General features: G+C 35.4%; 1 protein-coding gene across 1 annotated transcript; it reads right to left on the bottom strand.

The window, feature by feature from the left end:
- Positions 1 to 213: 213 nt before the first annotated feature.
- On the bottom strand, positions 214 to 15,987 carry LOC124371597. The gene is made up of 5 exons (XM_046829943.1): positions 15,791 to 15,987; positions 11,959 to 12,028; positions 9,044 to 9,078; positions 5,098 to 5,334; positions 214 to 310 (listed from the first exon to the last, which is right to left on the bottom strand). The coding sequence occupies exons 1-5, from the start codon at positions 15,808 to 15,810 to the stop codon at positions 214 to 216; spliced, it is 459 nt and encodes a 152-aa protein (XP_046685899.1). The 5' UTR covers positions 15,811 to 15,987.
- Positions 15,988 to 27,051: the final 11,064 nt, after the last annotated feature.

The following is a 27,051-nucleotide window of genomic DNA, read 5'->3' as shown; positions in this document are numbered from 1 at the left end:
GGGACAGAGTGGCCTCCGGATAATGCCAAAGTACTTTGAATTTAAATACAGGATATCTAGATATATGTTTATTGTTTGGAGATTACCTTGGCGAGCAGAGCATTTGCTTGGTTCATGACGAGTTGCGCTTGGATGTCCGCCTCAGCAGTTAATATCTCCAGCAGCCCAGCTGACGTCAATTTCAGGTTGATCAGCGAGTTGTGTACGCAGGGATTACGCAAGTTGAGCCGCATGTGAGCGAGTGACGCATGTATCACTGTCAAATGTTTTAAAAAACGTGTTTCCCATCATGGCATTCACCTCTTCTGAACTGCAAAATACAATCACCTACAAACTTAAGAACTTTAATTACAACTATTCACTGTTAAATCAATTTTTTTATATTTCATCCTTTTATGGACAATGCACAAATTTCACGTGCGTGCGCACATACGCACGCAAGTGTGTGTGTGTGTGTGGGAGTAAAACAATGAACTCTTGGCTTCACTTTCTATGAATGAATATTTAGCAATGAATGGTGAAGGTAATTTCAAAATCAAATAATGTATTTTGTACAAATAAGTGTTCCATTTTTTGTGTGTTTGAGAATTGCATATTGAAAGCAGAGACGTTTCTATAAAAATTGTGCTACAACCAACAACGATAACTAATATGATAATTTAATCAATTAATATACAATAATATATTGATATAACATTAAAATATTTTTAACTACTTAATACCACAAATACACTTACCACAATATTATTTACTTAATACCACAATAATTTTGTATCAAAACTAATTAAAATTTTACTTAATACTACAATAATTTTGCATAAAAAACTATTAATTTTAAAATATTTTAAATCAAATTACCAGTTACCCGTGGCTTTACACACAATTTTAAAAATTTAAAATTTCATAGCTTTGTTAGTGAAAGCATTTATGATGTAAGATGATGGAGCTCTACAATCTTTTACTATCATAAGTAGACATATCAGGTACATATGAACCGCTAACTGCAGAAAAGGCATCAAGTCCAAATTAACCAACTTTCAGGAGCGACAAAAAACCTTATAAATCCATATTGTACATACATATATTTAAATATTTATTTTTTATTCTATATGACTGACCTTTTAAAGATCATATTTTTGAAATTGAGTCAATCAAATATTTTTTAAAGAGCTGATTATTAATTTTTTTTTACATAGGACATGTTTCCTTTTCTGCGGTAAACTATTTTACAATTTTTACAAATCATGGGGGAAAAATCATTATACAAATCATTTTGTTAGATACATTTATTTATACATGATAAAAAAATATCTTATATCTAGGAACACGTTGTATAACAAAGAAAATATTTTTACACTACAATATTTAAGTCCATCGTCAGCGGTTGATGTGGTAGTGCCATGACAGGATTTGGTGTCCCAAAAGTCAAATTTTCTTCTGGAATGTATTTTTTTGTTTTTTTCAGATCTTCCATTTTTTTAATGTTGATCGGAAGTACCATAGCATAGGCTTTTTTTGTTGGAGCCCTGATCGGCATCTCTGCATTCCTCAATCTGAAGGAATCCGTTGCCAAGCCGGTAATGTTCATGTCACACTGCACCGTGTGAGGCGTCTCAGATGAAAAAGACATTACCCTGTATTTTTGATAATTGAAAAAATGTTATTTTTTGTCTTTTCGGTACATCTCTACCATAGGAATCGTCACTTAAGCTGGTCTTTTTGTAAAAACTCTGGCCCACCATGCAGTGAAGTCAATAAAATCGTCAAAGTTTCATTTTGATGATGACAGAGAATTTACCAGCGATTTTCGATGAACCAAGAAGTAAGAGCTTCGACTTCAGCTAAATCATAGTATCTTTCTTCTCTTCCCAATTTTCTTCTTCTTACTATCCCAAAATCTCTATCATTCGGCATAAACGAGTTGGCCTCGGACTGGAAACACTAGTTTTACTTCATCAAACCGTTTTATTTCACATAAATACATCATCATTCTTACCAGGGTGTGGTTTTTGTTCTGTCCTGAAACAGTTGTCCCCAAACAAATAAAGTTTTTTTACATCATTATCAATTTTGTGTTTGATGTACCAGTCCCAATATTGTACAAACTTCGTTAGCTCCCTTACCTCCATTACCCTCGTGATAGATAAACAGTTGTACATTCACCTGTTGAAAGATTTATGCACACCAAAGACGTTAACAGTGAGCTGCCGGAAAGTAATAGGTGTCTTGTACAGGAATGCAAGGTAGAGATACGTTAGCCATAAAAATCAATACAGATCCCAACACTAGTCAACTCATTTTTGCACTTTTCCGTTATTTCTTGCAACGAGGCATAAAATTTTTTAGCTCTACGTTTGTGTACCATTAACTCGGCGACAGCTACTCGCTTGGCATTCTCGTTTTAAAAAAGGACTTTTTATTTTCAAGGTTAGTTTCCTCGCAAGTTACACAAGCATCTTTAACTGGTCGGTCAAAACCAATGTCAGGGTAGTTTTCATTAAAAATAAGTCCAAAAGAACTTGTATGAGAGCCTTTTTTCACTTCCCAAAGTTGTTGTAAGAAAGTTTTTGGTTTTTTTTTTATGAACATATCATACATAATTTTCAAATTCAAGTTTGCTGAGAAGTACTGTTTATCTTTGCCTGTATAGTGATGGGTTTTTGTTGGGAATGATTCAACATGGGCCCTTAATCGAGTCAGGACAGACCCGGGTATTGCATTTCCTGAAACGTTCTTTCCTCTGTTGTCAGTTGGGATTTCATTTACTTTGCAACAAATGAGATAAACGGTAACACTGTTTAGGAGTGTATCCATAAAGTTGTCATAAAATCCATTTTTACATACCTTGGTGCGTTTGCCATTGTGTAGAATGGAATAGCTTACACTAAAAAGCTTTCGGCTTTTCAGATGATGACCCAGGCCTGGATCTTTCTCTTTCAACAGGACTAACTTCCATTAGAGATTGGATGAAAATGTCCTGTTCTACTTTGGTTTGTCATATTATGTTAGTTTTGAAAATATTTCTATCATATCTCCCTCCGAAAAGCTTTTGAAGGCAGTTGGACTTGCAGCTGAAACAATAACAGGCTTAATAACAAGAGTATAATATTATGATGAATGTGTCAAAAATATAATAGGCCTAGGCCTACCATATTTTGAGGTTATGTTACCGTCGGGCCAATTTGATGTAATGATTAGGTTATCGTTCAAGACCACTAGGCTAATTAAAATAAAACTAGAAGTGAAAAGATGTATCAACCAAACATTGTATGCAAAAATAAATACTATTGAACAAAACTATATTTACCTGCAAACATTGGAGCCTGGATTTTTTGCAGGTACAGTTTTGCCTTTTCCAGTTTACATGCTCTTTGCCCTCTACCTTAGACTTTTTAATCACATTTTCTTCTGTACTTTTCTTCATTCTTTACACCCATCCTTCTTTTATTCGACTGTCCTTCTTCTTCTGAACTACTCATTTTATTTCAATGATGAGGCATTAAGTAATCAGTGAGACCGCACTAAATAATGTTATGTGAATAAACAAAGCACTATTGATCGTTGTTTGACGCGACTCAGCTGACTGAACGTTAGTTATCGCGTCTGCCACGCGAGCGCTGACAGCCAGCTGGTTACTGCAGAAGGGGAACAAGTCCAGGACTAGTTCCCTTTCTGCAGTAAATAAGTTATTCGAGACGTCGCCATTGCAATAGCAATGCGCGGACATGTTTCCTTTCTGCTGTAAACGACGAGTCTTAAACCTAACAACAACTTTGAAGGAAAAACGGAAAACCCGTTAATTTGGACTTGATGCCTTTCTGCAGTTAGCGGTTCATATTATTTCAGCATTCATGGTTGAGAGTTCAAAACATAAATACAATTTTGACTGGTTATATTTGAGGTTTTATTATATGAATAAATATATAACATGTCTCAAAAACCTAATTGGGTTCAAAAAGTTCAACTTCTGTTATATAAATGTTCTATCTAAGTTATTTCAAATACCATATTTGAATTTGAATTGTGCACTCGATCAAGAATATATAATATAGATTTTAAAAGCATTTATTTGCAAATGTTTTCTAAATTAATATTGATTTTTATTCTCATCAATAAAATAGCTTTGGAATATGGTAATAAAAAATGTAAACTTCAAAAGACAGTGGGTTTATTCTTTGGAGATAGATATTTGTCACCCCCAGAGTTTTTTTGTAGACCTTTTTGAAATGTACAGCTCTGAAAGTACATTATTTTGTTATAAGTCATAAGGTATAGTCAGTATTAACAATGAAAAAGCTCTAAAATATCAATTTTTCGCATTATATAAACTTTTCTCTATTTTCTATGATTAAAATATTGATGTATCATAACTAAAAATCGGGCCTAATTCATAACGAAGCCGACAGTGAATTCTGTATCAAAATCCGTTGAGTAGTTTAGAAAATATATCGATGCACAAACAGACCAACACAAAAAGCAACTTTAATTTATACTATGTATTGATTTCAGAAACTTTTTCTGACTGTATGGTTTTTTTCGAGGAAATGCTATCTTCGATAAAGAGAGAAATAAAAGACAGGATTATGATGGCACACATTTTTAACTATCAATAACATTTAGTCCATCAATGTACTGTCACCTTCTGTTAAGACCTTGATTGACTGATGCAAGTTCTGAAGAAGTTTTAAAATTATATTTAACTGATGGAGAATTAATCTGTTTTTATTGTATATATTGTATGATAGTTTTAGCTTGTTTTACAAGTTAATGGTTATTTTAATTAATTTTTGATTCTATGAAATTTACTTGTAGCTACTGGTCTTTAGCAATAAAGAACATAAGTATAAATACTAGCAAACTATTTTATGATAGTGATTTACACAAAACTTGTATATCGATGTTCCTCCACTTTCTGTATACATGTGGTGCACAGCAGTTTCTGTTTAACCCAAACATTTGTGGAAAACTAAAGCTTCCTTTGCTGATATATTACATTAAATTAAAATTAATTAATTAAAACTACTTACATTTACTTATAAATTGCTAGAAAAGAACAATTTTATTTAATGTTTAAGTACAAAACCTGTCTTTGATTACCTGAGATCTGACAGCTGTACCGTGTCTGACATCTTACGTTTGTTCTGCTTCAGTTGTGAAATTCCTTGCAGCAATGATGCCCGATGTTTTGAATCTGTCATCCCGATGTGACATAAATCATCTTCACTCAGGTTCAAAAAAATATCCAGGTTTATGCCCTGATCAACAAAAGTCTCCACATACTGGTTTAGGTGTAGACCGCAAAGGAATGTCACCACATCATTGTATTCTTCACCCCTAAGAAAAATTAAAATAAAATTAATAAACAATAATACTAGTGTAGGTCAATGTACACTTTAACCAAAACATCACAATAAATTTTAACAATACAGTAGAATATTCAATGGTTGAAAAAAATAATATTAATTCATGCATTCTTAGACAATGTATGCTAATAGATATACTGTAAAATTAAATTGAATAGTTCCTACCCGAGACAAAAGAACAGATAAACTATCTCAATAACAATTAATTCATTATTTTCTGTCCTAATTAATGATAAAGGTATTTGATGATACCAACTGTTAATTGATCAAAAGTATCAGGGAAAGTTATTAAAGATATGATTGAAAAGAATAGGAGCAAGCAGAGAACTCTGGGGGAGTCCATCTGATACTCATTCTCCTTACATCCCCTACAAACCTTGACGAATCATTAACTCAACATAGAGCCTCTGTTACAAGCTGTAAAAGAGGTGAGGAATCAGGATGTAAAGCTTCAAAAGAAAGGCTTTTCTCTGAACCACATTGTAAGCTTTCCCATAAGGTTCATAAAGGCAAGTGATGCGTTTTTTATTAGCCTCAATGAGAGATGTATGCGCTAGGATTTGATTATAGCTACGTCTAAAAACTTTCAATCAATGTTACCATAAATATTTCACTTGATAACGTTGATTTACTATTAATTAAAATAAAATCCAGTTTGGAATCAAAAATATTTTTTTATTTAACAGCTATCCTCCATTTCCATTTTTCTCTTTTTATACTGTTCCTCCAACCCTCTTCTGATCAAGACCGAAGTTTAAGTAACTGTCATAGACAAGGAGTTTAAAGTGAACAGAAACGATTTTTTACTAAGTGCCGGTTCCTACAATAATCGCTCATTCCAGTAAAAATCTTTAAAAATTCTCTAACTTTCGATTAAATTCATATACAATGATAAATCAAAAACTCATATTAAGTCAATTTAATTCTTTACAACTTCTTCTTTGACAAATTTTCTGTGGAACCAAGATTTGAGGTACTGGGAACAGGGTTTTAATAAAAAATGTGTTGTTGTAAAGGTTTTTTTCGAAAACTACTAATTTACAATAGCTTACATGTCACTAACAGTAACATATGAAAAAACTATAAGTACAAAATATGTAGGAAATTTGACCAGCTTTAGTTTTGTATACTTGTAAAATTTTGTAGAACCCAACCCTTCTGAGACGTATGTGACAAAACAAAACAGGGGCAATTGACCCATAACCGCCTCTCTTGTGCCACCCCTTGGGTTGAGGACTCTTAGTATATTATACTACCAGGTAACCCAAACTACCCTCCCATACTAGGCTTTTCCACTTTGACTTTCCTTTTAGAATCATTCGTTGACTGGGCTAGGATGGGCGAAATAAGATTGTAAACGAGTAATTCCCAAGCAATTGATAAAATACTCTTAGATCGGCTTTTCGGCAGTAATTATCTACATGATCTGTTGGTTTGTCAAGCTTCAAAACAGCACTACTTTAATTTTTTAAGAGCTTATGGAAAGGTACTTTTAGAAAGCTTGCTGTTGAAAAATATAAAGTCACAATCAGGTTTTAGGACCAGCATGTATAATATATCCCCAGAAGATACCATCCAAACCTGCAGCTTTTTCCACAGTTAGCAGATAAAAACGTGCCAAGCTCTCGCATTGAACTCATTTTGTAGACTACCATGATGATGCTGACATTTCTTTAATTCACTCAGTCTACAAGACGGATATTAGCTTATTATATGGCTGACATGCTGATTTCAATAGGAAAACGAACCTTGTTTTGTGTATTCTCTAAGTTTAATGTCACCTAGTGCACTTCATTAGTTTTTTAACAATGATTACGTGCCAATCCAAATCCATCTGTTATCCTTGGGGTTGAGGAAATATGCTCTCGGGAATCTTTCTTGAATTTCTAAGATGGCAGGACAATCTAACCAAGTATGCTCTGCTGATTCCTCCTCTTCTCCACAGAGTCTACATTCATCAGTCTGGCTAAGGCTCACCCTCATAAGATGTTTCCTTAGGGGGCTATGTCCTGTCAACATCCCTAGTACCAGTCTAATATCCTCCTTACTCTGGTCCAAGAGAGCTGCCCACCCTTTAGCATAAGGAGAGATAAACATTTTGATCTTAATCCTGAGGCTCTACTCCACTTAATGTTTCTTATCCTCTTTACCCAATCTTTAACAAGAGCTTTGCTGTTGAAGAAAGCTATCCCGCAGCCTAGCTCAGGCCCCACTATTATGGACCCCGCTCTCTTTTTGGCGAGGATGTCTGCTTCTTCATTTCCATGAATGCCCTCATGACCCAGCACCCAACCAAGTGTTACTCTGTTTTGCCAGCTCCGCTAGAGCATTCTTACATTCCCAGGCTGCTTTCGAGTCAAACGAATAGGTATCAAGTGCCTTTAGTGCAGCCTGACTATCAGAAAGTATCAAGTATTTTAAATCCTTTTGCCCTCATTTGTATGAGTCTTCTGGAGCATGAGTCTATTGCCATGACTTTCGCTTGGAAGACTGGCATATTTTTCCAGGGGCACAGCCATGTTAAATCCTGGTCCATATATTACGTATCCTGCCCTAGGTCAAGGTGTGAACCATCTGTGTAAAACTTCAGGACTCCTTTTGTAGAGTAGACCTCCTTTTTAATCCATTTCTCCCTTCCATCAATAGAGATAGTATATGGTTTTTCAAAGGAGTATTTCTTAACATTGCTTCTGACACATTGGTTAGCATTTCAACCTCAGGAAATTCCTGCACTATCTTCATGTGACCTTCTCTAAGGAGGTAGTATTTATTACTATCAGTGTTGTGGAATAGTTAAGATACAAATTTTGAACAACACCATCCTGAAACTTTCTGTTGGTTAATACTGGCTAACAAATTTAACTTATTTTTGTACCATGTTTAGTCTGAATGAATTAGAAATGAAGATAGTTACCATGTTTACTTATAATGTACACCCAGTTCATTGATCAGCTGGTCAACTTATCAGAGTTTGGCCAACATAATGATTATTCATTTTTGTTATTGTTTACTTTTGACTTTTTGAAAATCATTCCTTTAAAAACTTTTGAATAAAAAGGTTGAACGATTTATTTTCCTTTATTCATGCTGTTAGTCATCTTTTAAAAATTTTGCAGGGACTGCTACCACGAATTCTTACATGATATCAAACATGGCTAAGAATCTTCACAAAAGAAGAAGCTTTGTGTAAATTATCTGGGAATTCAAAAACGTTTTCCAATTTGCTTATAATGTGTAATAACTCAAATGTAATCATTCATTAAGTTTTGAATGGCTGCATTCTTAAAACCTTACACAATATCACAAAAACTTGAAAGTAAAACTTTGTTGTAAGCTATCTGAGAATTCTACAGCATAATAATTTATATCCCTTTCAAACATTTGTATACATCATTTTACCATGCCTTGACAGATAAAAAATGAGTCATTGCAAGTGTTTTGAAATATTTGTGTTTCTCAAAAAATGTCTTATTCCTTTGTTTTTAGTTCTGGAGTCTGTGAACGATAAAAATGCAAAATCATTTCTCTGAAATTCCGTCATGAGAAGGATTGCAATAGACAGATTTCTATAAAATCTACCTAAAATGCAGAATACTGCAGACAATAACAGGATACTCCCAGAGTAAAATTTGAAAAGAAAGAGAATAGAGTTATAAAAAATGAAACTGCAGTATAATTACCAATCTTCTTGAAGTTCAGTAATGTTCTCTTCATTCTGAAACAAACACATTGTCAACATTTTATGAAAGATATGAAGAAATTTTAACTGAGTTTATTTAGAGTACAGCTGGGATGGTGAGGAAAATCAGTAAAAAAGAGCTAGGCAGCTAGAACTACAAAGTCTATAATAGTTTATCCCAAACTTATGAAGACCTAATAAATTCAACTATATAACATTTTTTTTAACCTACCTTAACCTGTAAGAATATTAGCTCTAAATTAAATTAAAACTGTCATTTTTAATATTAATTGCCCCTTTCTGAAATGATCATTGATGACCTGAGTTGCTATTAACTAGGAAGTTATCATTTCTTGAAAAATTAATGCTTTCTAGTACATAAGAGCTTATATATTTAATTTAGTTGATACTAGCTGTTTCCAGCGGCTTCACACGCTTTTCGTAAGCTTTGCCTGTGTACGAGCACTTCTGGTTGAAGTGAATTATATTTTCAACGCCGATGAAGAGTTTACCTTGTTTCCACAATCAGGCAAATCTGTTAAAAGTGTATGTTTATAGCCATTGTACACATACATGTACCTTATTATAAAGTGGTCTAACACTCAAGATTTAATTGCAACCAGAAATTTATTTTAAAGACAAATATGGGGTCTTAAATGTCCCTCCCCCTCCAATTAACTTTCCTATGAATAAAGAGTACTTCGGGGGATGTTTATATGATCAACTGAGGAGTTTTTGAAGTATGAAAAGTTTTGACTCTCCCCAAATGGAGTATTTTGGGGGGCAAGTCAAAATTTTTAAATATGAATCCCTAGCAAGTAACACCTTATTTTAAAGGTATTAAAAAAAGAAGAAGAATAGCACAAACCAGAAGTCTAGTGTTACCCTATCAAATTTGGTGGCTAATTAAAGTTTGAATTGGTTTATAAACCTCCATTGCTTGTGTGCATTGTTTCAAAAGTCCAGTGTTCAATAACAACATAAAATAGAGTGCAGAGTTTTCAAAACAACTGGTGTAGGGGATGTTTGGATAATCAATTTTTCGGATAGTTGAACATTTTTGAGAAACATCTAGTTTTTGTTGAGGATATTTATATCTAGTTTTATTTGTGTCCCAGCCATCTCGGGTGGGACACAAATAAAACATGTTATTAGACTATAAACCCACACTATTATACGTTTTAATAACACTGCAGTATAGTATTACAGTATGTATGTAAATAATCTACAGGTTTTACACAATGTACAATACAGATACACATAAAGTAGGAATTGCACATACAGCAGATAAACTATTTTTGTTTCAGTAATATACACGATAAAAAAAAAATTCAAACATGTTTGTTTGCTTACGCTTTGAGACTCATAGGTGTTTCAAAGACAAAAGGTAAGCTTGACCACTTACACATTATTTAATCATTCTATAAAATTTTAAATTTGTCAGAAAGACAAAGCACAACACATTAGCGTTTCGCCAACATTGCTAGACATCATACAGTACAACAGCATATACACTTAAAACAAACACTAATTTCAGCAGTATAAAGTGAGGTTAAGTGTACGTACAGTTGGACGTTAAACAACTAGACATTTTCGCAACATGCGCTCCTGCCCGCGCTCGTGTTTTTTATTTACTGTTCCAACCACTTGTGTAATATCAGCTTGGCAGAAATTTAGGAATTAATAATACCAACCGGTTTCGGATGACCGACTTTCGGATAATCAGTGCTCTACTGTATAATTTTTTTATTACAACATACAACACCTGCCTCACGACTGTATGAATAGTTTACACTTTTTTTCTGTCATTGCTGAATCCTGATGTTATTGCACTGTATATGTCACATGATCAAATTAAATATGGATATACAATTGCCAATTTTGTCCTTATTTTTCTTGCATTTTTATCTCAAGTAATGTATTAAAATAAATATATAAAAATATAATATTTATTGGAAATTTAAATATTTATCTAAAGTGTATTAAGTCATTAGCTTATGTAAATAATTCGCAATTGATGTTTGGTATTTTTTCTAACAAACTAAAAGTAGCAAAAATGATACAATTTTTACACAAGGAGATGCATATATATATATATATACTAGTTACAAAGGTAAGCTGCTTCTTATTTAATATTTACCCATAACCTAGAAGTAAAATCTAAGCTGAGGATATTTACAGTGTTTCTAAATGAAGAAAGCAAAGCCCATATTGCCATATTTTGTTTTGCCATAGAGCAAATATGTTTTATCAGTAATCTGTATAAAAACATGGGGTAGAATTTAATAAGTGGCCTACACTCGTTATTCAGCTGTTTTAACGAATTGTTCAATGTTTTTATCCGCAGGCATAATTTGATATTACAATTTATTTAACTTAGCATATGATTTCACCTTATTACTTATAGCAGTTTTAATGTAAATAATAACAGCAAGAAGTAACTAATATTTTGAGACTGAAAATGGCGATGAATATGAGGAAAATATGTGAGATATTTCTCACAAGTGACAAGATTAGTTTAAGTGGCTTCAACATGTACGTTTGTCTCCTGGTCACCCATGGGGAGAGTTCTTTCCTCCATTTCACAAGAGCTGTTACTAATTGCTATCAAGCTGGGCAAGTTATAAATATTGTAAAGTTTCTTTGATATCCAAGTCCAGAACTTAGTTGGTTTTGTTGTTTTGTAATGTTAGTGTTAAACTTATGTTTTTAAAATTTTAATAAACGAGATTCTTCTTGTTACAGGAATTTATTATAACTCTTATTGTGTACAAATTTTTCATATCGAAGTTGGATAATATATCGAACAATTCGACAAAAACAACCGAATAACGAGTGTAGGCCACTTATTAAAGTCTCCACAAAACATCAATCATATTGCAATGTAAGAATGGTTAGAGAAACATCAAAACTTACTTCTTCTGAATTCAATTCACTGTCACTTAAAAGTTTATTTCCATTCAGGGGGCTCTCCACAGTAGCCATTCTGTAACAAAAAATTAGTTATTTTTATAAAGTGGTATTTTCTTAAGTCTAAACAGTTTTACTATATGAAATAGTAAATCTAACACCACCTAACTTAGGCTTACCTTTGTCCTAACAATATTTTAAATGTGAAAGATCTGTGCTGAAGAACCCTCACCTGGTTCTTTCTGTGTTACTATAAACAAGACTCGCACAATCCTACCATTGCAATTATTTAATTATTAAGAATTTTTAGTTTGAGGGGACACGAGATGTTGTTTAATCATTTAGAATAATTTTAAATCGACTTTAAAGTTATTTTAGCAGAAATGGCAAACTAACTCAGTGAAACAAACAAACAACGTGATGTGTAATACTATTGAACTAAAGATTCTCTTATTTCCAAGTTTAACTCACTTTCTAGAAAGAGGGGTAATGTAGCAGACAGACTTTTTGACCAACTACATTTTTTGAAAAAATTCATAGTTAACCAAAATGAAGACCACCTCTTCCTCGTTTGGTTCCTTTCCATGAAATGCATTTTTCTCCAAATACACGAATACTGACAGTTTTGATAACTTTTAAAGATTTATGAGTTTTTTTTTGCTTTACCTAGTTCTAACTCTAGTATAAAAAAATAGTTACTAATGATTAATGTTCAATGGAATAACGGAAGGAATCAAATGAAAATCGATAATGTTGGAATCATATACAGACGGATGCAAGACTGAAAGAACTGGTGTAGGGATCCAGGAAGAAAGAAGGGAGTATTCAGTTAAATACAACATTTAACAAATGACTTGTGCAGACTTTCACAAATATTTATTATTTCATCCAGAATTGTCACGAAAAATATCTTGCAAGTGAAAAGTATCAATGATGTTTAGTATTTGACTAATGGCAACAGGTAGAATGACGGTGTACATGTGTTCTTTATTTCACAAGGAGTCAGACATGTTTATTCTTGAAAATAGTAAAAGGTGAGTAAATATTATTGATTTGTTTTAACAATTAATAGCCTAAATACATATTAACATAGCATAGACAGTTATTTAAAAATATTTATCGTTAATAAATTTATTTAAAACCAGCAGAACTATATTTTTAATTTGAAATACCTATTATGTAATTTGGTCCGACATTTTGTTTTCATTTATTGATGATCATGAATATTGATGATTCTATAGTGTTGGTGGCAGCATATTATACTGCAGCCGACTTATCATGTTAGATGTCCTTTAACAAAGAGCATAATGATCGTCTAAAAATGTTAGAGGAGTAGAGCCCTACAGTATTTTCAAAATATAATTAGGCTAATATGTTATTCCGGTGTTTACTTCTAAGTTTAACACGTTCACCTGCTGAATTTCAGCCCACTACGTACCCTATATGCTAAAATATATTTTTGGCTTAAACTTACCGTTGTTTTCTTGCAGATTAGGGATGGTATTTTGTCGATTGTAATTTGGAAAAGTTTATTTTTACCATTTTGAAAACTTGAGGTCCCGGGACCTCACGAGCACGCAGCCCCTGACATCACTTTTACTTGTGCAAAGGAAACACATTTTGTCTCCTATGTATAGAATTATTGTCAGAAAGGTAAAACATATTCAATTGTAGCCCGGAAAAGTTCATTTAGGCCATTTATAAAACTTGAGGTCCCGGGACCTCACACATAGCACATAGCACCCGATTTGTCACTATCACTTGTACGAAAAACACATTTTGTCTCTTATGTCTAGAAATATTTGAGAAAGCTAAAGTATATGCATAACTAGGTATTTACAATTATATATACAGCCCTACCAGCCACCCAAATGTCCTGTTAGCACTCAGTTTCCTTGATGAAATCGGTCGAAACACTCAGCACAAAGTCCTGGTTGATCAGGACAGGTTGAACAATCATAGATGACGTACTTTGTTCTTCCTTGGCTGTAACACTGTCGGCATCTCTTTTATGTGTTTTTGTTTGAGTTAGGTTTCTTTTTTGCAATTTTAGAGATACTGTGCACCATAGGTCAAACAATTCCCCTGGCAGGATTTGGCACATCTGGTAGCAAAGAGTTGACAATGGACTCAGTGAAATTGAACAATGGCATTTTCCTTCTCTGATTTGCAATTTCTATGGTATATAGGTAGTGGGCGTTTACCATGACCATTTGCAGGATATGGATGAACATCTTCTTGTACCATCGCATAGTTTTCCTTTCTAGCGGGTAATATGACTGCATTTGATCAGAACGATCCACTCCTTTCATGAAGGCGTTGTATTTGATTATCGGAATTGGTTTTTATTTTTCCTGACTTCTATTGTTTACCATGGTACCAAGGTTGTTTTCATGCTCTGTTGATATATATGTAACTGTTCTGGTATATCTCAGGCTCCCACCATCATTCCTTCACCGTACTTAGCAATCGGTAATTTTGCTGATTTCACAGCTTGTGGAATGTATTTTCTGTCAGGCCTCAATGTGCCAGTACAGTAGGTATTGTTAGACAGCAGTTTCGTTGCCAATGGAATACTGTTGTAATAATTATCCATATATAGGCTGTGGCCGTTGTGGAGTTTTTCTCTCATTAGATTCAAAACAACATTCGCTGCGTGCCCTTTTCCTCCCATATCATCCAAAACTCCACAGTAAATTAAAAAGTTAAGCATAAATCCATGGGGATCACTTAATGTATACAATTTGATTCCATACTTGTGGTGTTTATTTTTAATATAGGCCTACTGACGAAAATAGAGTCTACCTCTCCACAATACCATTCTTTCATCCAATGACAGATTTTTCTGAGGATAAAAAACCTCCATAATTTTATTGTTAAAATAATCCACACAGTACCTTATTTTTGAAAGCCGGTCGGTTGCATTGTGCATATCAAATATCTCAATATCAATAAAAATCTATCTCGACTCATAAATTTCCCATAGACAGGCGAGAAAGTCTTCGTTTTCCTCCAATAATCCTGAAGCCTAAGTTTTGGGTTCAATCCTGTGCCGATAAGCAACCCCAGGAAGACTTTGAACTCTTCAACGGTAAGGTCTTTCCATCTGTGGATTCTGGAGTCGTATTTGGGCCACAAAATAACCCTAGTGCGTATTTATTAGTTTTTCTGACAATATTTTCAAAGAAGATAATGTCAAGTAGAAGGAAAAAAAATCAATAGGCCTATTTCCAGGATTTGGTACCAGAAGTCCCTCCCATTTTGTAAACCGAATCTGCTTTAATCCACTTGTATTATCAGACCACAAGAGAGGACGAGCGTGAAAATCAGGGTCCAAGTCGTTGTCATTTTCTTCAAACTCCTGATCATCTGTTCATCTTTCGAAACATCAATTTCAACATCAGCACTTGTTCCTGGTTGTGGATCCATTGTGAAACTGATCACATATAACACACAACTCAAATTATATGCATTTAATAAAAACTAAAAGTAACACTAAAGACAATACAAAAGTAAATATACTCCGTGTCACGGAAATAAAACGCCACAGACTTGCCGAGCACAGGAAGTGTAAACTACACGTACAGAGAATTCAGCAGAGCCCATACAACAAAACAAACATAACCTATTTATTTATTTGATGTCTCGAGACCTCAACCTCATGCAGTGAACGTGTTAAACAACATTTCAGAATTTGTACAGTACAATGCTGTATTTTGCAGAAACACCTGTTCAGTAATTTTTACCAAATTGCAATAAACATATCGATCCACAGACTAAAACTCTTTAATATTCATAATGTTAGTATATTAGGATTTGATAAGAAGTATAACCTTACAGAGATAACAATCCAAACATACCGGTTCCTGAAAATTAAAATAATAAGATGAAGTTGAATTAAAATGATTGAATTGTAACTAAAAATATAACATTAATAACACAATAATTAGCTCAAATTTATTACTTCACAAATTTAGAAAGTATAGACAGCTACAGTATAGAAAAAGCTCGATCCTAACCACCAATACGAAATTATAAACAAAACGAACTGATACCTCAAAAAATCACCACCGTGAAGTTAGCGTCACTTTATCGTCCGTCTGTATTCCGTGCAACAATTTTGCAGTCAACAATCTGAAGGCGCTAACAAACATTCAAAATCTGAAATAATAGTATAAAACTAATTATTAAAAAACGATCTTTCACAAAATCTACACAGTTAATCGTATTTATTACTTACCACAAAAAATTCCCGTTAATATACTTTAATTATACTTTAATATACCAACGTCAAAAAGGTGGTGTCGGCCGTCAGAGGTCCTATCGTCTAAATTAAATGCACCGTTAGACGGGCGTTCTCGTATAAAAGTAACTCCTGAGACTTAACCAAACAAGTGCCCGCAATGAAACTTTGTACACAGATGCTCTATAAGCTAAACTTTAATATACCAACGTCAAAAAGGTGGTGTCGGCCGTCAGAGGTCCTATCGTCTAAATTAAATGCACCGTTAGACGGGGCGTTCTCGTATAAAAGTCGCTCCTGAGACTAAACCAAACAAGTGCCCGCAATGAAACTTTGTACACAGATGCTCTATAAGCTGAACTTTAATATACCAACGTCAAATAGGTGGTGTCGGCCGTCAGAGGTCCTATCGTCAAAATTAAATGCACGGTTAGACGGGCGTTCTCGTATAAAAGTCACTCCTGAGACTTAACCAAACAAGTGCCCGCAATGAAACTTTGTACACAGATGCTCTGTAAGCTGAACTTTAATATACCAACGTCAAAAAGGTGGTGTCGGCCGTCAGAGGTCCTAACGTCTAAATTAAATGCACCGTTAGACGGGGCGTTCTCGTATAAAAGTCGCTCCTGAGACTAAACCAAACAAGTGCCCGCAATGAAACTTTGTACACAGATGCTCTGTAAGCTGAACTTTAATATACCAACGTCAAATAGGTGGTGTCGGCCGTCAGAGGTCCTATCGTCAGAAATTAAATGCACGGTTAGACGGGCGTTCTCGTATAAAAGTCACTCCTGAGACTTAACCAAACAAGTGCCCGCAATGAAACTTTGTACACAGATGCTCTGTAAGCTGAACTTTAATATACCAACGTCAAAAAGGTGGTGTCGGCCGTCAGAGGTCCTATCGTCAAAATTAAATGCACCGTTAGACGGGGCGTTCTCGTATAAAAGTCGCTCCTGAGACTCTAAACCAAACAAGTGCCCGCAATGAAACTTTGTACACAGATGCTCTGTAAGCTGAACTTTAATATACCAACGTCAAATAGGTGGTGTCGGCCGTCAGAGGTCCTATCGTCAAAATTAAATGCACGGTTAGACGGGCGTTCTCGTATAAAAGTCACTCCTGAGACTAAACCAAACAAGTGCCCGCAATGAAACTTTGTACACAGATGCTCTATAAGCTGAACTTTAATATACCAACGTCAAATAGGTGGTGTCGGCCGTCAGAGGTCCTATCGTCAAAATTAAATGCACGGTTAGACGGGCGTTCTCGTATAAAAGTCACTCCTGAGACTTAACCAAACAAGTGCCCGCAATGAAACTTTGTACACAGATGCTCTGTAAGCTGAACTTTAATATACCAACGTCAAAAAGGTGGTGTCGGCCGTCAGAGGTCCTATCGTCTAAATTAAATGCACCGTTAGACGGGGCGTTCTCGTATAAAAGTCGCTCCTGAGACTAAACCAAACAAGTGCCCGCAATGAAACTTTGTACACAGATGCTCTGTAAGCTGACCTTTAATATACCAACGTCAAATAGGTGGTGTCGGCCGTCAGAGGTCCTATCGTCAAAATTAAATGCACGGTTAGACGGGCGTTCTCGTATAAAAGTCACTCCTGAGACTTAACCAAACAAGTGCCCGCAATGAAACTTTGTACACAGATGCTCTGTAAGCTGAACTTTAATATACCAACGTCAAAAAGGTGGTGTCGGCCGTCAGAGGTCCTATCGTCGAAATTAAATGCACCGTTAGACGGGGCGTTCTCGTATAAAAGTCGCTCCTGAGACTAAACCAAACAAGTGCCCGCAATGAAACTTTGTACACAGATGCTCTGTAAGCTGAACTTTAATATACCAACGTCAAATAGGTGGTGTGTGTCGGCCGTCAGAGGTCCTATCGTCAAAATTAAATGCACGGTTAGACGGGCGTTCTCGTATAAAAGTCACTCCTGAGACTTAACCAAACAAGTGCCCGCAATGAAACTTTGTACACAGATGCTCTGTAAGCTGAACTTTAATATACCAACGTCAAAAAGGTGGTGTCGGCCGTCAGAGGTCCTATCGTCGAAATTAAATGCACCGTTAGACGGGGCGTTCTCGTATAAAAGTCGCTCCTGAGACTAAACCAAACAAGTGCCCGCAATGAAACTTTGTACACAGATGCTCTGTAAGCTGAACTTTAATATACCAACGTCAAAAGGTGGTGTCGGCCGTCAGAGGTCCTATCGTCAAAATTAAATGCACGGTTAGACGGGCGTTCTCGTATAAAAGTCACTCCTGAGACTAAACCAAACAAGTGCCCGCAATGAAACTTTGTACACAGATGCTCTGTAAGCTGAACTTTAATATACCAACGTCAAATAGGTGGTGTCGGCCGTCAGAGGTCCTATCGTCAAAATTAAATGCACGGTTAGACGGGCGTTCTCGTATAAAAGTCACTCCTGAGACTTAACCAAACAAGTGCCCGCAATGAAACTTTGTACACAGATGCTCTGTAAGCTGAACTTTAATATACCAACGTCAAATAGGTGGTGTCGGCCGTCAGAGGTCCTATCGTCAAAATTAAATGCACGGTTAGACGGGCGTTCTCGTATAAAAGTCACTCCTGAGACTTAACCAAACAAGTGCCCGCAATGAAACTTTGTACACAGATGCTCTGTAAGCTGAACTTTAATATACCAACGTCAAAAAGGTGGTGTCGGCCGTCAGAGGTCCTATCGTCGAAATTAAATGCACCGTTAGACGGGGCGTTCTCGTATAAAAGTCGCTCCTGAGACTAAACCAAACAAGTGCCCGCAATGAAACTTTGTACACAGATGCTCTGTAAGCTGAACTTTAATATACCAACGTCAAATAGGTGGTGTCGGCCGTCAGAGGTCCTATCGTCAAAATTAAATGCACGGTTAGACGGGGCGTTCTCGTATAAAAGTCACTCCTGAGACTTAACCAAACAAGTGCCCGCAATGAAACTTTGTACACAGATGCTCTGTAAGCTGAACTTTAATATACCAACGTCAAAAAGGTGGTGTCGGCCGTCAGAGGTCCTATCGTCGAAATTAAATGCACCGTTAGACGGGGCGTTCTCGTATAAAAGTCGCTCCTGAGACTAAACCAAACAAGTGCCCGCAATGAAACTTTGTACACAGATGCTCTGTAAGCTGAACTTTAATATACCAACGTCAAATAGGTGGTGTCGGCCGTCAGAGGTCCTATCGTCAAAATTAAATGCACGGTTAGACGGGCGTTCTCGTATAAAAGTCACTCCTGAGACTAAACCAAACAAGTGCCCGCAATGAAACTTTGTACACAGATGCTCTGTAAGCTGAACTTTAATATACCAACGTCAAATAGGTGGTGTCGGCCGTCAGAGGTCCTATCGTCAAAATTAAATGCACGGTTAGACGGGCGTTCTCGTATAAAAGTCACTCCTGAGACTTAACCAAACAAGTGCCCGCAATGAAACTTTGTACACAGATGCTCTGTAAGCTGAACTTTAATATACCAACGTCAAAAAGGTGGTGTCGGCCGTCAGAGGTCCTATCGTCGAAATTAAATGCACCGTTAGACGGGGCGTTCTCGTATAAAAGTCGCTCCTGAGACTAAACCAAACAAGTGCCCGCAATGAAACTTTGTACACAGATGCTCTGTAAGCTGAACTTTAATATACCAACGTCAAATAGGTGGTGTCGGCCGTCAGAGGTCCTATCGTCAAAATTAAATGCACGGTTAGACGGGCGTTCTCGTATAAAAGTCACTCCTGAGACTTAACCAAACAAGTGCCCGCAATGAAACTTTGTACACAGATGCTCTGTAAGCTGAACTTTAATATACCAACGTCAAAAAGGTGGTGTCGGCCGTCAGAGGTCCTATCGTCGAAATTAAATGCACCGGTTAGACGGGGCGTTCTCGTATAAAAGTCGCTCCTGAGACTAAACCAAACAAGTGCCCGCAATGAAACTTTGTACACAGATGCTCTGTAAGCTGAACTTTAATATACCAACGAAATTGAAGTTGTTTGTGTTTTGTACTTATTAGTTATATAAGTAATACATTACCTTTTTATTTGACAATACTCGTACTTCTTTTCCATGTAGTCAGGAAATTTTAAAAAAATGAGAGCTATAACAAAAAGTAAAATTAATATGACACAAACCATGTTTTTTTTTTTTTTTTTTTTAAGTGGTGAAAAAATGCATTGCTGCACGAACGCTTGGTCTTACCGTAACCAAGCGAACAAGTGTGGGGCTCTCCACCAGATAGTATTCTGATGGCATACCCACTAAAAAAACACCACTTTCTTCTTTTTTTCTTCTTCCTTCTCTAGACTCTGGAACTCAACGGGTACAAACTTAAAAGATAATACCAACAAATATGTTATTACAATTTCTTAAAGCATATGCTATGTACGAGTTTTTTAAATTTATATTACAAATACCCAACACCAACAAAATTTACTCTGCCATGCAACTATGGACCTATTTTACGGACATCAATAGCAGAAACTGTTACTGAAATGTCTATATACATGTATGATATATTATGGGAATGAATTTACAGGCCATGATTTAAGCAAAACAATTAAATTATTCGTGGATGGAAATATTTACGCTAACACATGTATGGGATAAGAAGGACCGTATGTATGTATTCACTGCGCTCTGTCAGTTATGACACAATTCCCATACAATAATAATGAAGAAAAATACGGCTGTAAAACATTTACAATTTCTAAAAATTACTTTTTGTTATTAATGTTTTACTTCACCTGTAAAGAGTATTCTTATAAACAATCTAAATATACGTTTAATCTAAATATCAATCTGAGGGACAATTGTATCCCTTTACCACTTCAGTAAATCATCTTGTCAGGAAGAGGAGAACATGTTGCTCACGACAGCGACACGTCCTTCGTGTGGTCATTACCATCGTCTAAGCAGGTTCTGGTTGTAGAAGGATTCTTTTCGAAAGAGATGAGGTGGTGGAAGTAGAGTATAGTATATTTCGGGGTTAAGTATGGCGCATGAGGTAGTTAGTTGTAGGGTTAGGGTTCTTTATAATAATTACAATTAATATAAAACTAATGGTAGCTACTAGTTTCACTACCAACAACTTCAGGAAACATCTCATTATTTTTGTGGGACCTAATAACTTTTTCAAACAGTGGTTGTTGCAAGTTCTATTTGGATCTCTTCAATTCATTGGCTTCTGTCTATCAATATACTGGGCATAACGATATTGGCAGCTACTCAATCCTCCACCAAACCGTTAAGCACTTTTCTTTGCGTTGGGCGGGACCTAATATTTTTGCTATACCGTGGTTGATGCTAATTCTATATACAAATTAATAAAATTGCTTTCTTTCCTTGGCTTCTGTCTATCAATATACTGTGCATAACGATATTGGCAGCTACTCAATCCACCACCAAACCGTTAAGCACTTTTCTTTGCGTTGGGCGGGACCTAATATTTTTGCTATACCGTGGTTGATGCTAATTCTACATGCAGGTTAATAAAATTGCTTTCTTTCCTTGGCTTCTGTCTATCAATATACTGTGCATAACGATATTGGCAGCTACTCAATCCACCACCAAACCGTTAAGCACTTTTCTTTGCGTTGGGCGGGACCTAATATTTTTGCTATACCGTGGTTGATGCTAATTCTATATACAAATTAATAAAATTGCTTTCTTTCCTTGGCTTCTGTCTATCAATATACTGTGCATAACGATATTGGCAGCTACTCAATCCACCACCAAACCGTTAAGCACTTTTCTTTGCGTTGGGCGGGACCTAATATTTTTGCTATACCGTGGTTGATGCTAATTCTATATACAAATTAATAAAATTGCTTTCTTTCCTTGGCTTCTGTCTATCAATATACTGTGCATAACGATATTGGCAGCTACTCAATCCACCACCAAACCGTTAAGCACTTTTCTTTGCGTTGGGCGGGACCTAATATTTTTGCTATACCGTGGTTGATGCTAATTCTATATACAAATTAATAAAATTGCTTTCTTTCCTTGGCTTCTGTCTATCAATATACTGTGCATAACGATATTGGCAGCTACTCAATCCACCACCAAACCGTTAAGCACTTTTCTTTGCGTTGGGCGGGACCTAATATTTTTGCTATACCGTGGTTGATGCTAATTCTACATGCAGGTTAATAAAATTGCTTTCTTTCCTTGGCTTCTGTCTATCAATATACTGTGCATAACGATATTGGCAGCTACTCAATCCACCAACAAACCGTTAAGCACTTTTCTTTGCGTTGGGAATGCTAACTAATACAAATTTAAAATTGCTATACCGTGGTGTTAAGCACTAATATTTTTGCTATACCGTGGTTGATGTTATTCTATATACAAATTAATAAAATTGCTTTCTTTCCTTGGCTTCTGTCTATCAATATACTGTGTATAACGATATTGGCAGCTACTCAATCCACCACCAAACCGTTAAGCACTTTTCTTTGCGTTGGGCGGGACCTAATATTTTTGCTATACCGTGGTTGATGCTAATTCTACATGCAGGTTAATAAAATTGCTTTCTTTCCTTGGCTTCTGTCTATCAATATACTGTGCATAACGATATTGGCAGCTACTCAATTCACCACCAAACCGTTAAGCACTTTTCTTTGCGTTTGGCGGGACCTAATATTTTTGCTATACCGTGGTTGATGCTAATTCTATATACAAATTAATAAAATTGCTTTCTTTCCTTGGCTTCTGTCTATCAATATACTGTGCATAACGATATTGGCAGCTACTCAATCCACCACCAAACCGTTAAGCACTTTTCTTTGCGTTGGGCGGGACCTAATATTTTTCCTTAAAAACAGGTGTTGTTGTTAATTGTTTCATTCCCATGGGTTCCTGTTGTATTTCGATTTAAATTGTTGGCAAAGTTTGCAAATAAATATGAAATCATTTACCTCAACCTCATGTTGGGTTTTACTTAAATACTTAAGACATGGTTTGAAGTGAGCCCATCGTTTGCAGCTGTCGCACATTATCCATATTTTGCATCGAGTCTCTCCCTTTCCACATTGTAAGCATATGTCTGCCATATTATCTGACCATTGCAGAATTTCTCTTTTTAAGTATTCTCTATAATCAGTAGGATTTATTTTCGTCGGCATTTTTTGGTCTTTCAGAAAACATTCTATATAATTTATAACATATATTCCACAATTAAAGCTATCACTTTGGACTGCCCCCTCGCCTTTTACATATGTCCATCTGTCTACTTTCATGCCATCATTCTTGTACTGAGTTTTTTGAAGACCACTGAGAAATGTCCTAAATTTTTTAAATCCAACTTCACAGTTGTCCGGATATCTTGGCAGTGGGTTGTAGAAAAAAGCATGTGTGGTTCTGTATGTCTCCAACCAGCACGCAATAGTGATTTTTGTTTGATACAATATACGGCATTAGAATTTTGTCATACTCATTTAAGTTTCGGAAATAATACCAAACAGGCGATGCTGCAGTAACGGAATTGTGTTTAAAAAGTGTTCCGCAAGTTTCTGTATTGACGAATTTAACGTTGTCTGTTTTGCACAGTTTTTTAATTAGAGCAACAATAGCGCAGTCGATCACATTCTGGTGTAATTCTCTCGATCCATTCAATGTGAAATACGCGTCTCCGAACAGATACAGTTTTTTTGTAGGCACTAAATTTTTAAAAAAGGCTACTACATACGTATCTGTTTCTAATTCATTTTCCTCGTACAAATAAAAATCTGGATTCATAAATAGGCCATTTGGAATCGCACAGACGTGAGGATACTGTTTGCTCATACTCACCCTAAATTTCCTGTTATTATCTTCACCTACACTTCCTATTTCTTTTCTTGTACTGTGTTCGTTTTCTGAAGGTAGTCCTCTATCAATAGTTATGTACTTCTCTTCATTTTCTGGCGGCTCGTCTACTGTAGGTTTATCGGCGTTCTCAAATCCTGCACTACAAGTTTGTTTTGTAAATAATTTCGAATTTCTTAAGGGTTTGTTTGTAGTCAAGTGATATGTAGAAGTCGACCTGCGCTTCTTTTGCCATGTTTCTGTGATACTTGGATCATCAACATCTTCAATATCCTCAGAATGAAATTCATTACTTATCTGGAATGGCTGTTCAAAAGTGGTTTGGACAGTCTTTGGCTCCATTGGATTCAATATGACCTTAGTTTCAATATCACAAAAGTTATTTTTCTGTCTAACTCGTTGTTTTCTTTCTTTGTTATAATCTGAAATATCTATACTTATATTTTTCAATGAAGACTGTACATTGCTTTTTAGAAGTTTTATCAAACGCCCTATTTTTAAATTCGTTTTACTCTTTAAAAGTCTGTGTTTAACCTGTTGGAAGTAGTTCTCAACGTTCGCGTTTGATAATCTATTAAATTCTTCACTTCCATGCATAAACAACATTAAGCCACTCCAAAAAGGTAACAGTGGCATTAAGTGGTTATGAACATAATCGAAGAATCCTGGACAGTAATAAATGTTTAATTCTTCGGTTGCTGGTTCATTTTTCCTGATGGTGTGTAGCTTGTCCGTAACAATTTGTAGAATTGAACAATATCTGGTAAAAAAGGGACTATCTAGCTTTGTTTTTCCACTCACATATTCATTATCTATGTCGTTAAGGTTTGAATTTTGAGGAATGTCTGATTTTGATATAACTAGGTCTTTATTTTCAAGTATCTGGTTCACTTTATCAATCTCATGTTTTGTAATAGAGTAATTCTTTTCACTGAGTGATATAGTTGCAAGCATTGTGTAGATCTCATCAGTCTCACTCACTGAATTGCATATTACCAGGAGACCCATCACTTTCAGTATCATTTCCTTCACTCTCTTATTTAAAATATTTTCTTTTGAGAGCCTGTCACTAACCATTTTCATGAAATGTGCACAGCATGCGTGTATTGTTATTTTAGCTCTATACTGCTGCGGGTCACTCCTGTCCGTTACGATGTTGTAGCACATACGGAGATATTGCAACAAATCCATCGAGTTCCAAGATATAACAATTCCTATCATCATAGCCCAACTCCAATCACAAACAATACGTTTAATAAGTGGCCAATGTTGTTTACTTGATTTCAAGCAGAAATACTTATAAGTTGTAAATAAATCAGCTAGGGCGCTTATGTCATGTACCTCAGACAACATTTCTATGACAGGTAAAATTTCACCATTAACATTAACAACCAATGCATAATACAAAATAGGTTTGTTATTAGATAAGACCACTTGTCTTGCAACCGAGCCTGTTGCATCAAAATAACCAGCTGGCACGTTTTTACTTGCGATTACCTTTCTTTGCAGACCTGTAAACATATATACCTGGAAGGGTGAGGCTACTACCTTTCTTATATATTTCTCCTCCTCAGTGGATGAAACTGATTCGGTTTTTGCCAGTAAAATTAGGTCTAACAAGTCGTTTGAGTGCAAGTCATCTTCTTTGAACGCTTCTGATCGACATTTTCTCAGCGTCATTAATGTTCTGACAGACTGCATATTAAGATCAATAGCAGCATCTATATTTATATGTTTCATATCTTCATTCTGTACCGTTTTTGCTTGATCTAGTAACAACTTCTTTTTGTATATTTTACGTTCTCCTCCCCTCAGTTGGTAAGACCTTTTCTTTCCAGTATGAATCGGGACAGACGTACCGCTGCTCGTTATTCTTACATCAACAATATCAGTTATTTCAACTTCAAATTTAAACTCTTTACATTTTCCAGCTGCGCTTGAGCCACACCTTGCATATGTTACATATTTTAAATTTTCATTATGTCTTAGTCTACTATTTGTAAATATTAACCTGCAACTGATATTTGCTTGTTTTATTACAGCATTTCGGAGCCAAATTCTAAATGTGGCTGTATCAAATACACCGTTAACCATTACGTCGTCTATGTGACCAGTAACTCTTTTTTCTTCAACTGCAAATTTATTAGAGCACGACAAGGAATGTTTCCTTTTAGGTACTGCTATGTACGATTTTCCTGATTTTTCTGCAATATTTTCAATATTTTTTTTTAGGTATTCCTCATTGTTTGAACAATTAGCCGATACATTAATTTTTTTTCCTTTTTGATGTAATATTTCCTTATTCATATTGTCAGTCTCATTGGTGACATATTCACTGTAAACATCTTTTGAACTATCGAATACTGACATCCATATTCTATCTCGATATAAAATTTCGTCCATTCTATCAAAAGGGTATTTTTTATCGTCATAATACTGGTAATGTCCACAGATGTCGTAGTTGTCACTACCTCTTTCTGATTCTCTTATTTCAATTTTTAATTCGTCCCCAACTGTACTTAAGTGTATGATCATTTCATTGTCGCAAAACTTATACAAGCACTTTTTAAAAACTAGAATTACGGGTTTTTTGATAGATCTGATTTGTTTTAGATTTTCTTTATATTTATACATGTCATCAAAATCTGTCCACGTACACACTCCACCGACCCTACGATGACAGCTAATAAACTCTTTGACTAAATGTTCAAATCTCTGATCTTTTTTACACTCATTTTCCCACAAAATAACAGTGCTATGAATTGTATTGTTAATAAAGATTTCTGTTTTCGTTGATGTTTGTAAGTCCTGGTGGCTTGGTGATTTGCAATAAGTCAATGATTTCACACAGCCTCTGCTGTCTTTTAATCTATCAGCGAATGTTTCTCCTTTGCCTGTTATTTGCTTTATTCCAATATCTGACTCAGGTAATTGTGTTAGAAACTTATTCCAAACATGCTTGAATTTTCTTGCATTATTTTTATTACTCCCTTTCCATCCTACCTTCTGACAATAGTGATTGTACACTTTA

The sequence above is a fragment of the Homalodisca vitripennis genome, unplaced genomic scaffold, assembly GCF_021130785.1.
Source record: "Homalodisca vitripennis isolate AUS2020 unplaced genomic scaffold, UT_GWSS_2.1 ScUCBcl_1699;HRSCAF=5650, whole genome shotgun sequence".
Classification (NCBI taxonomy): Eukaryota; Metazoa; Arthropoda; class Insecta; order Hemiptera; family Cicadellidae; genus Homalodisca; species Homalodisca vitripennis.
The sequence above is the reverse complement of the archived record's forward strand: the minus strand, read 5'-3'. Positions and strand labels throughout refer to the sequence as shown.

Excerpts from the sequence above, each read along its gene's own strand:
- LOC124371597 (XM_046829943.1), bottom strand. The coding sequence starts at position 15,810 with ATGTTTGGATTGTTATCTCT. Across the intron at positions 9,079-11,958 it reads GTGAATTGAATTCAGAAGAA|AATGAAGAGAACATTACTGA; the intron begins GTAAGTTTTGAT and ends TGTTTGTTTCAG. Across the intron at positions 311-5,097 it reads GTACAGCTGTCAGATCTCAG|TTCAGAAGAGGTGAATGCCA; the intron begins GTAATCAAAGAC and ends TGTATTTTGCAG.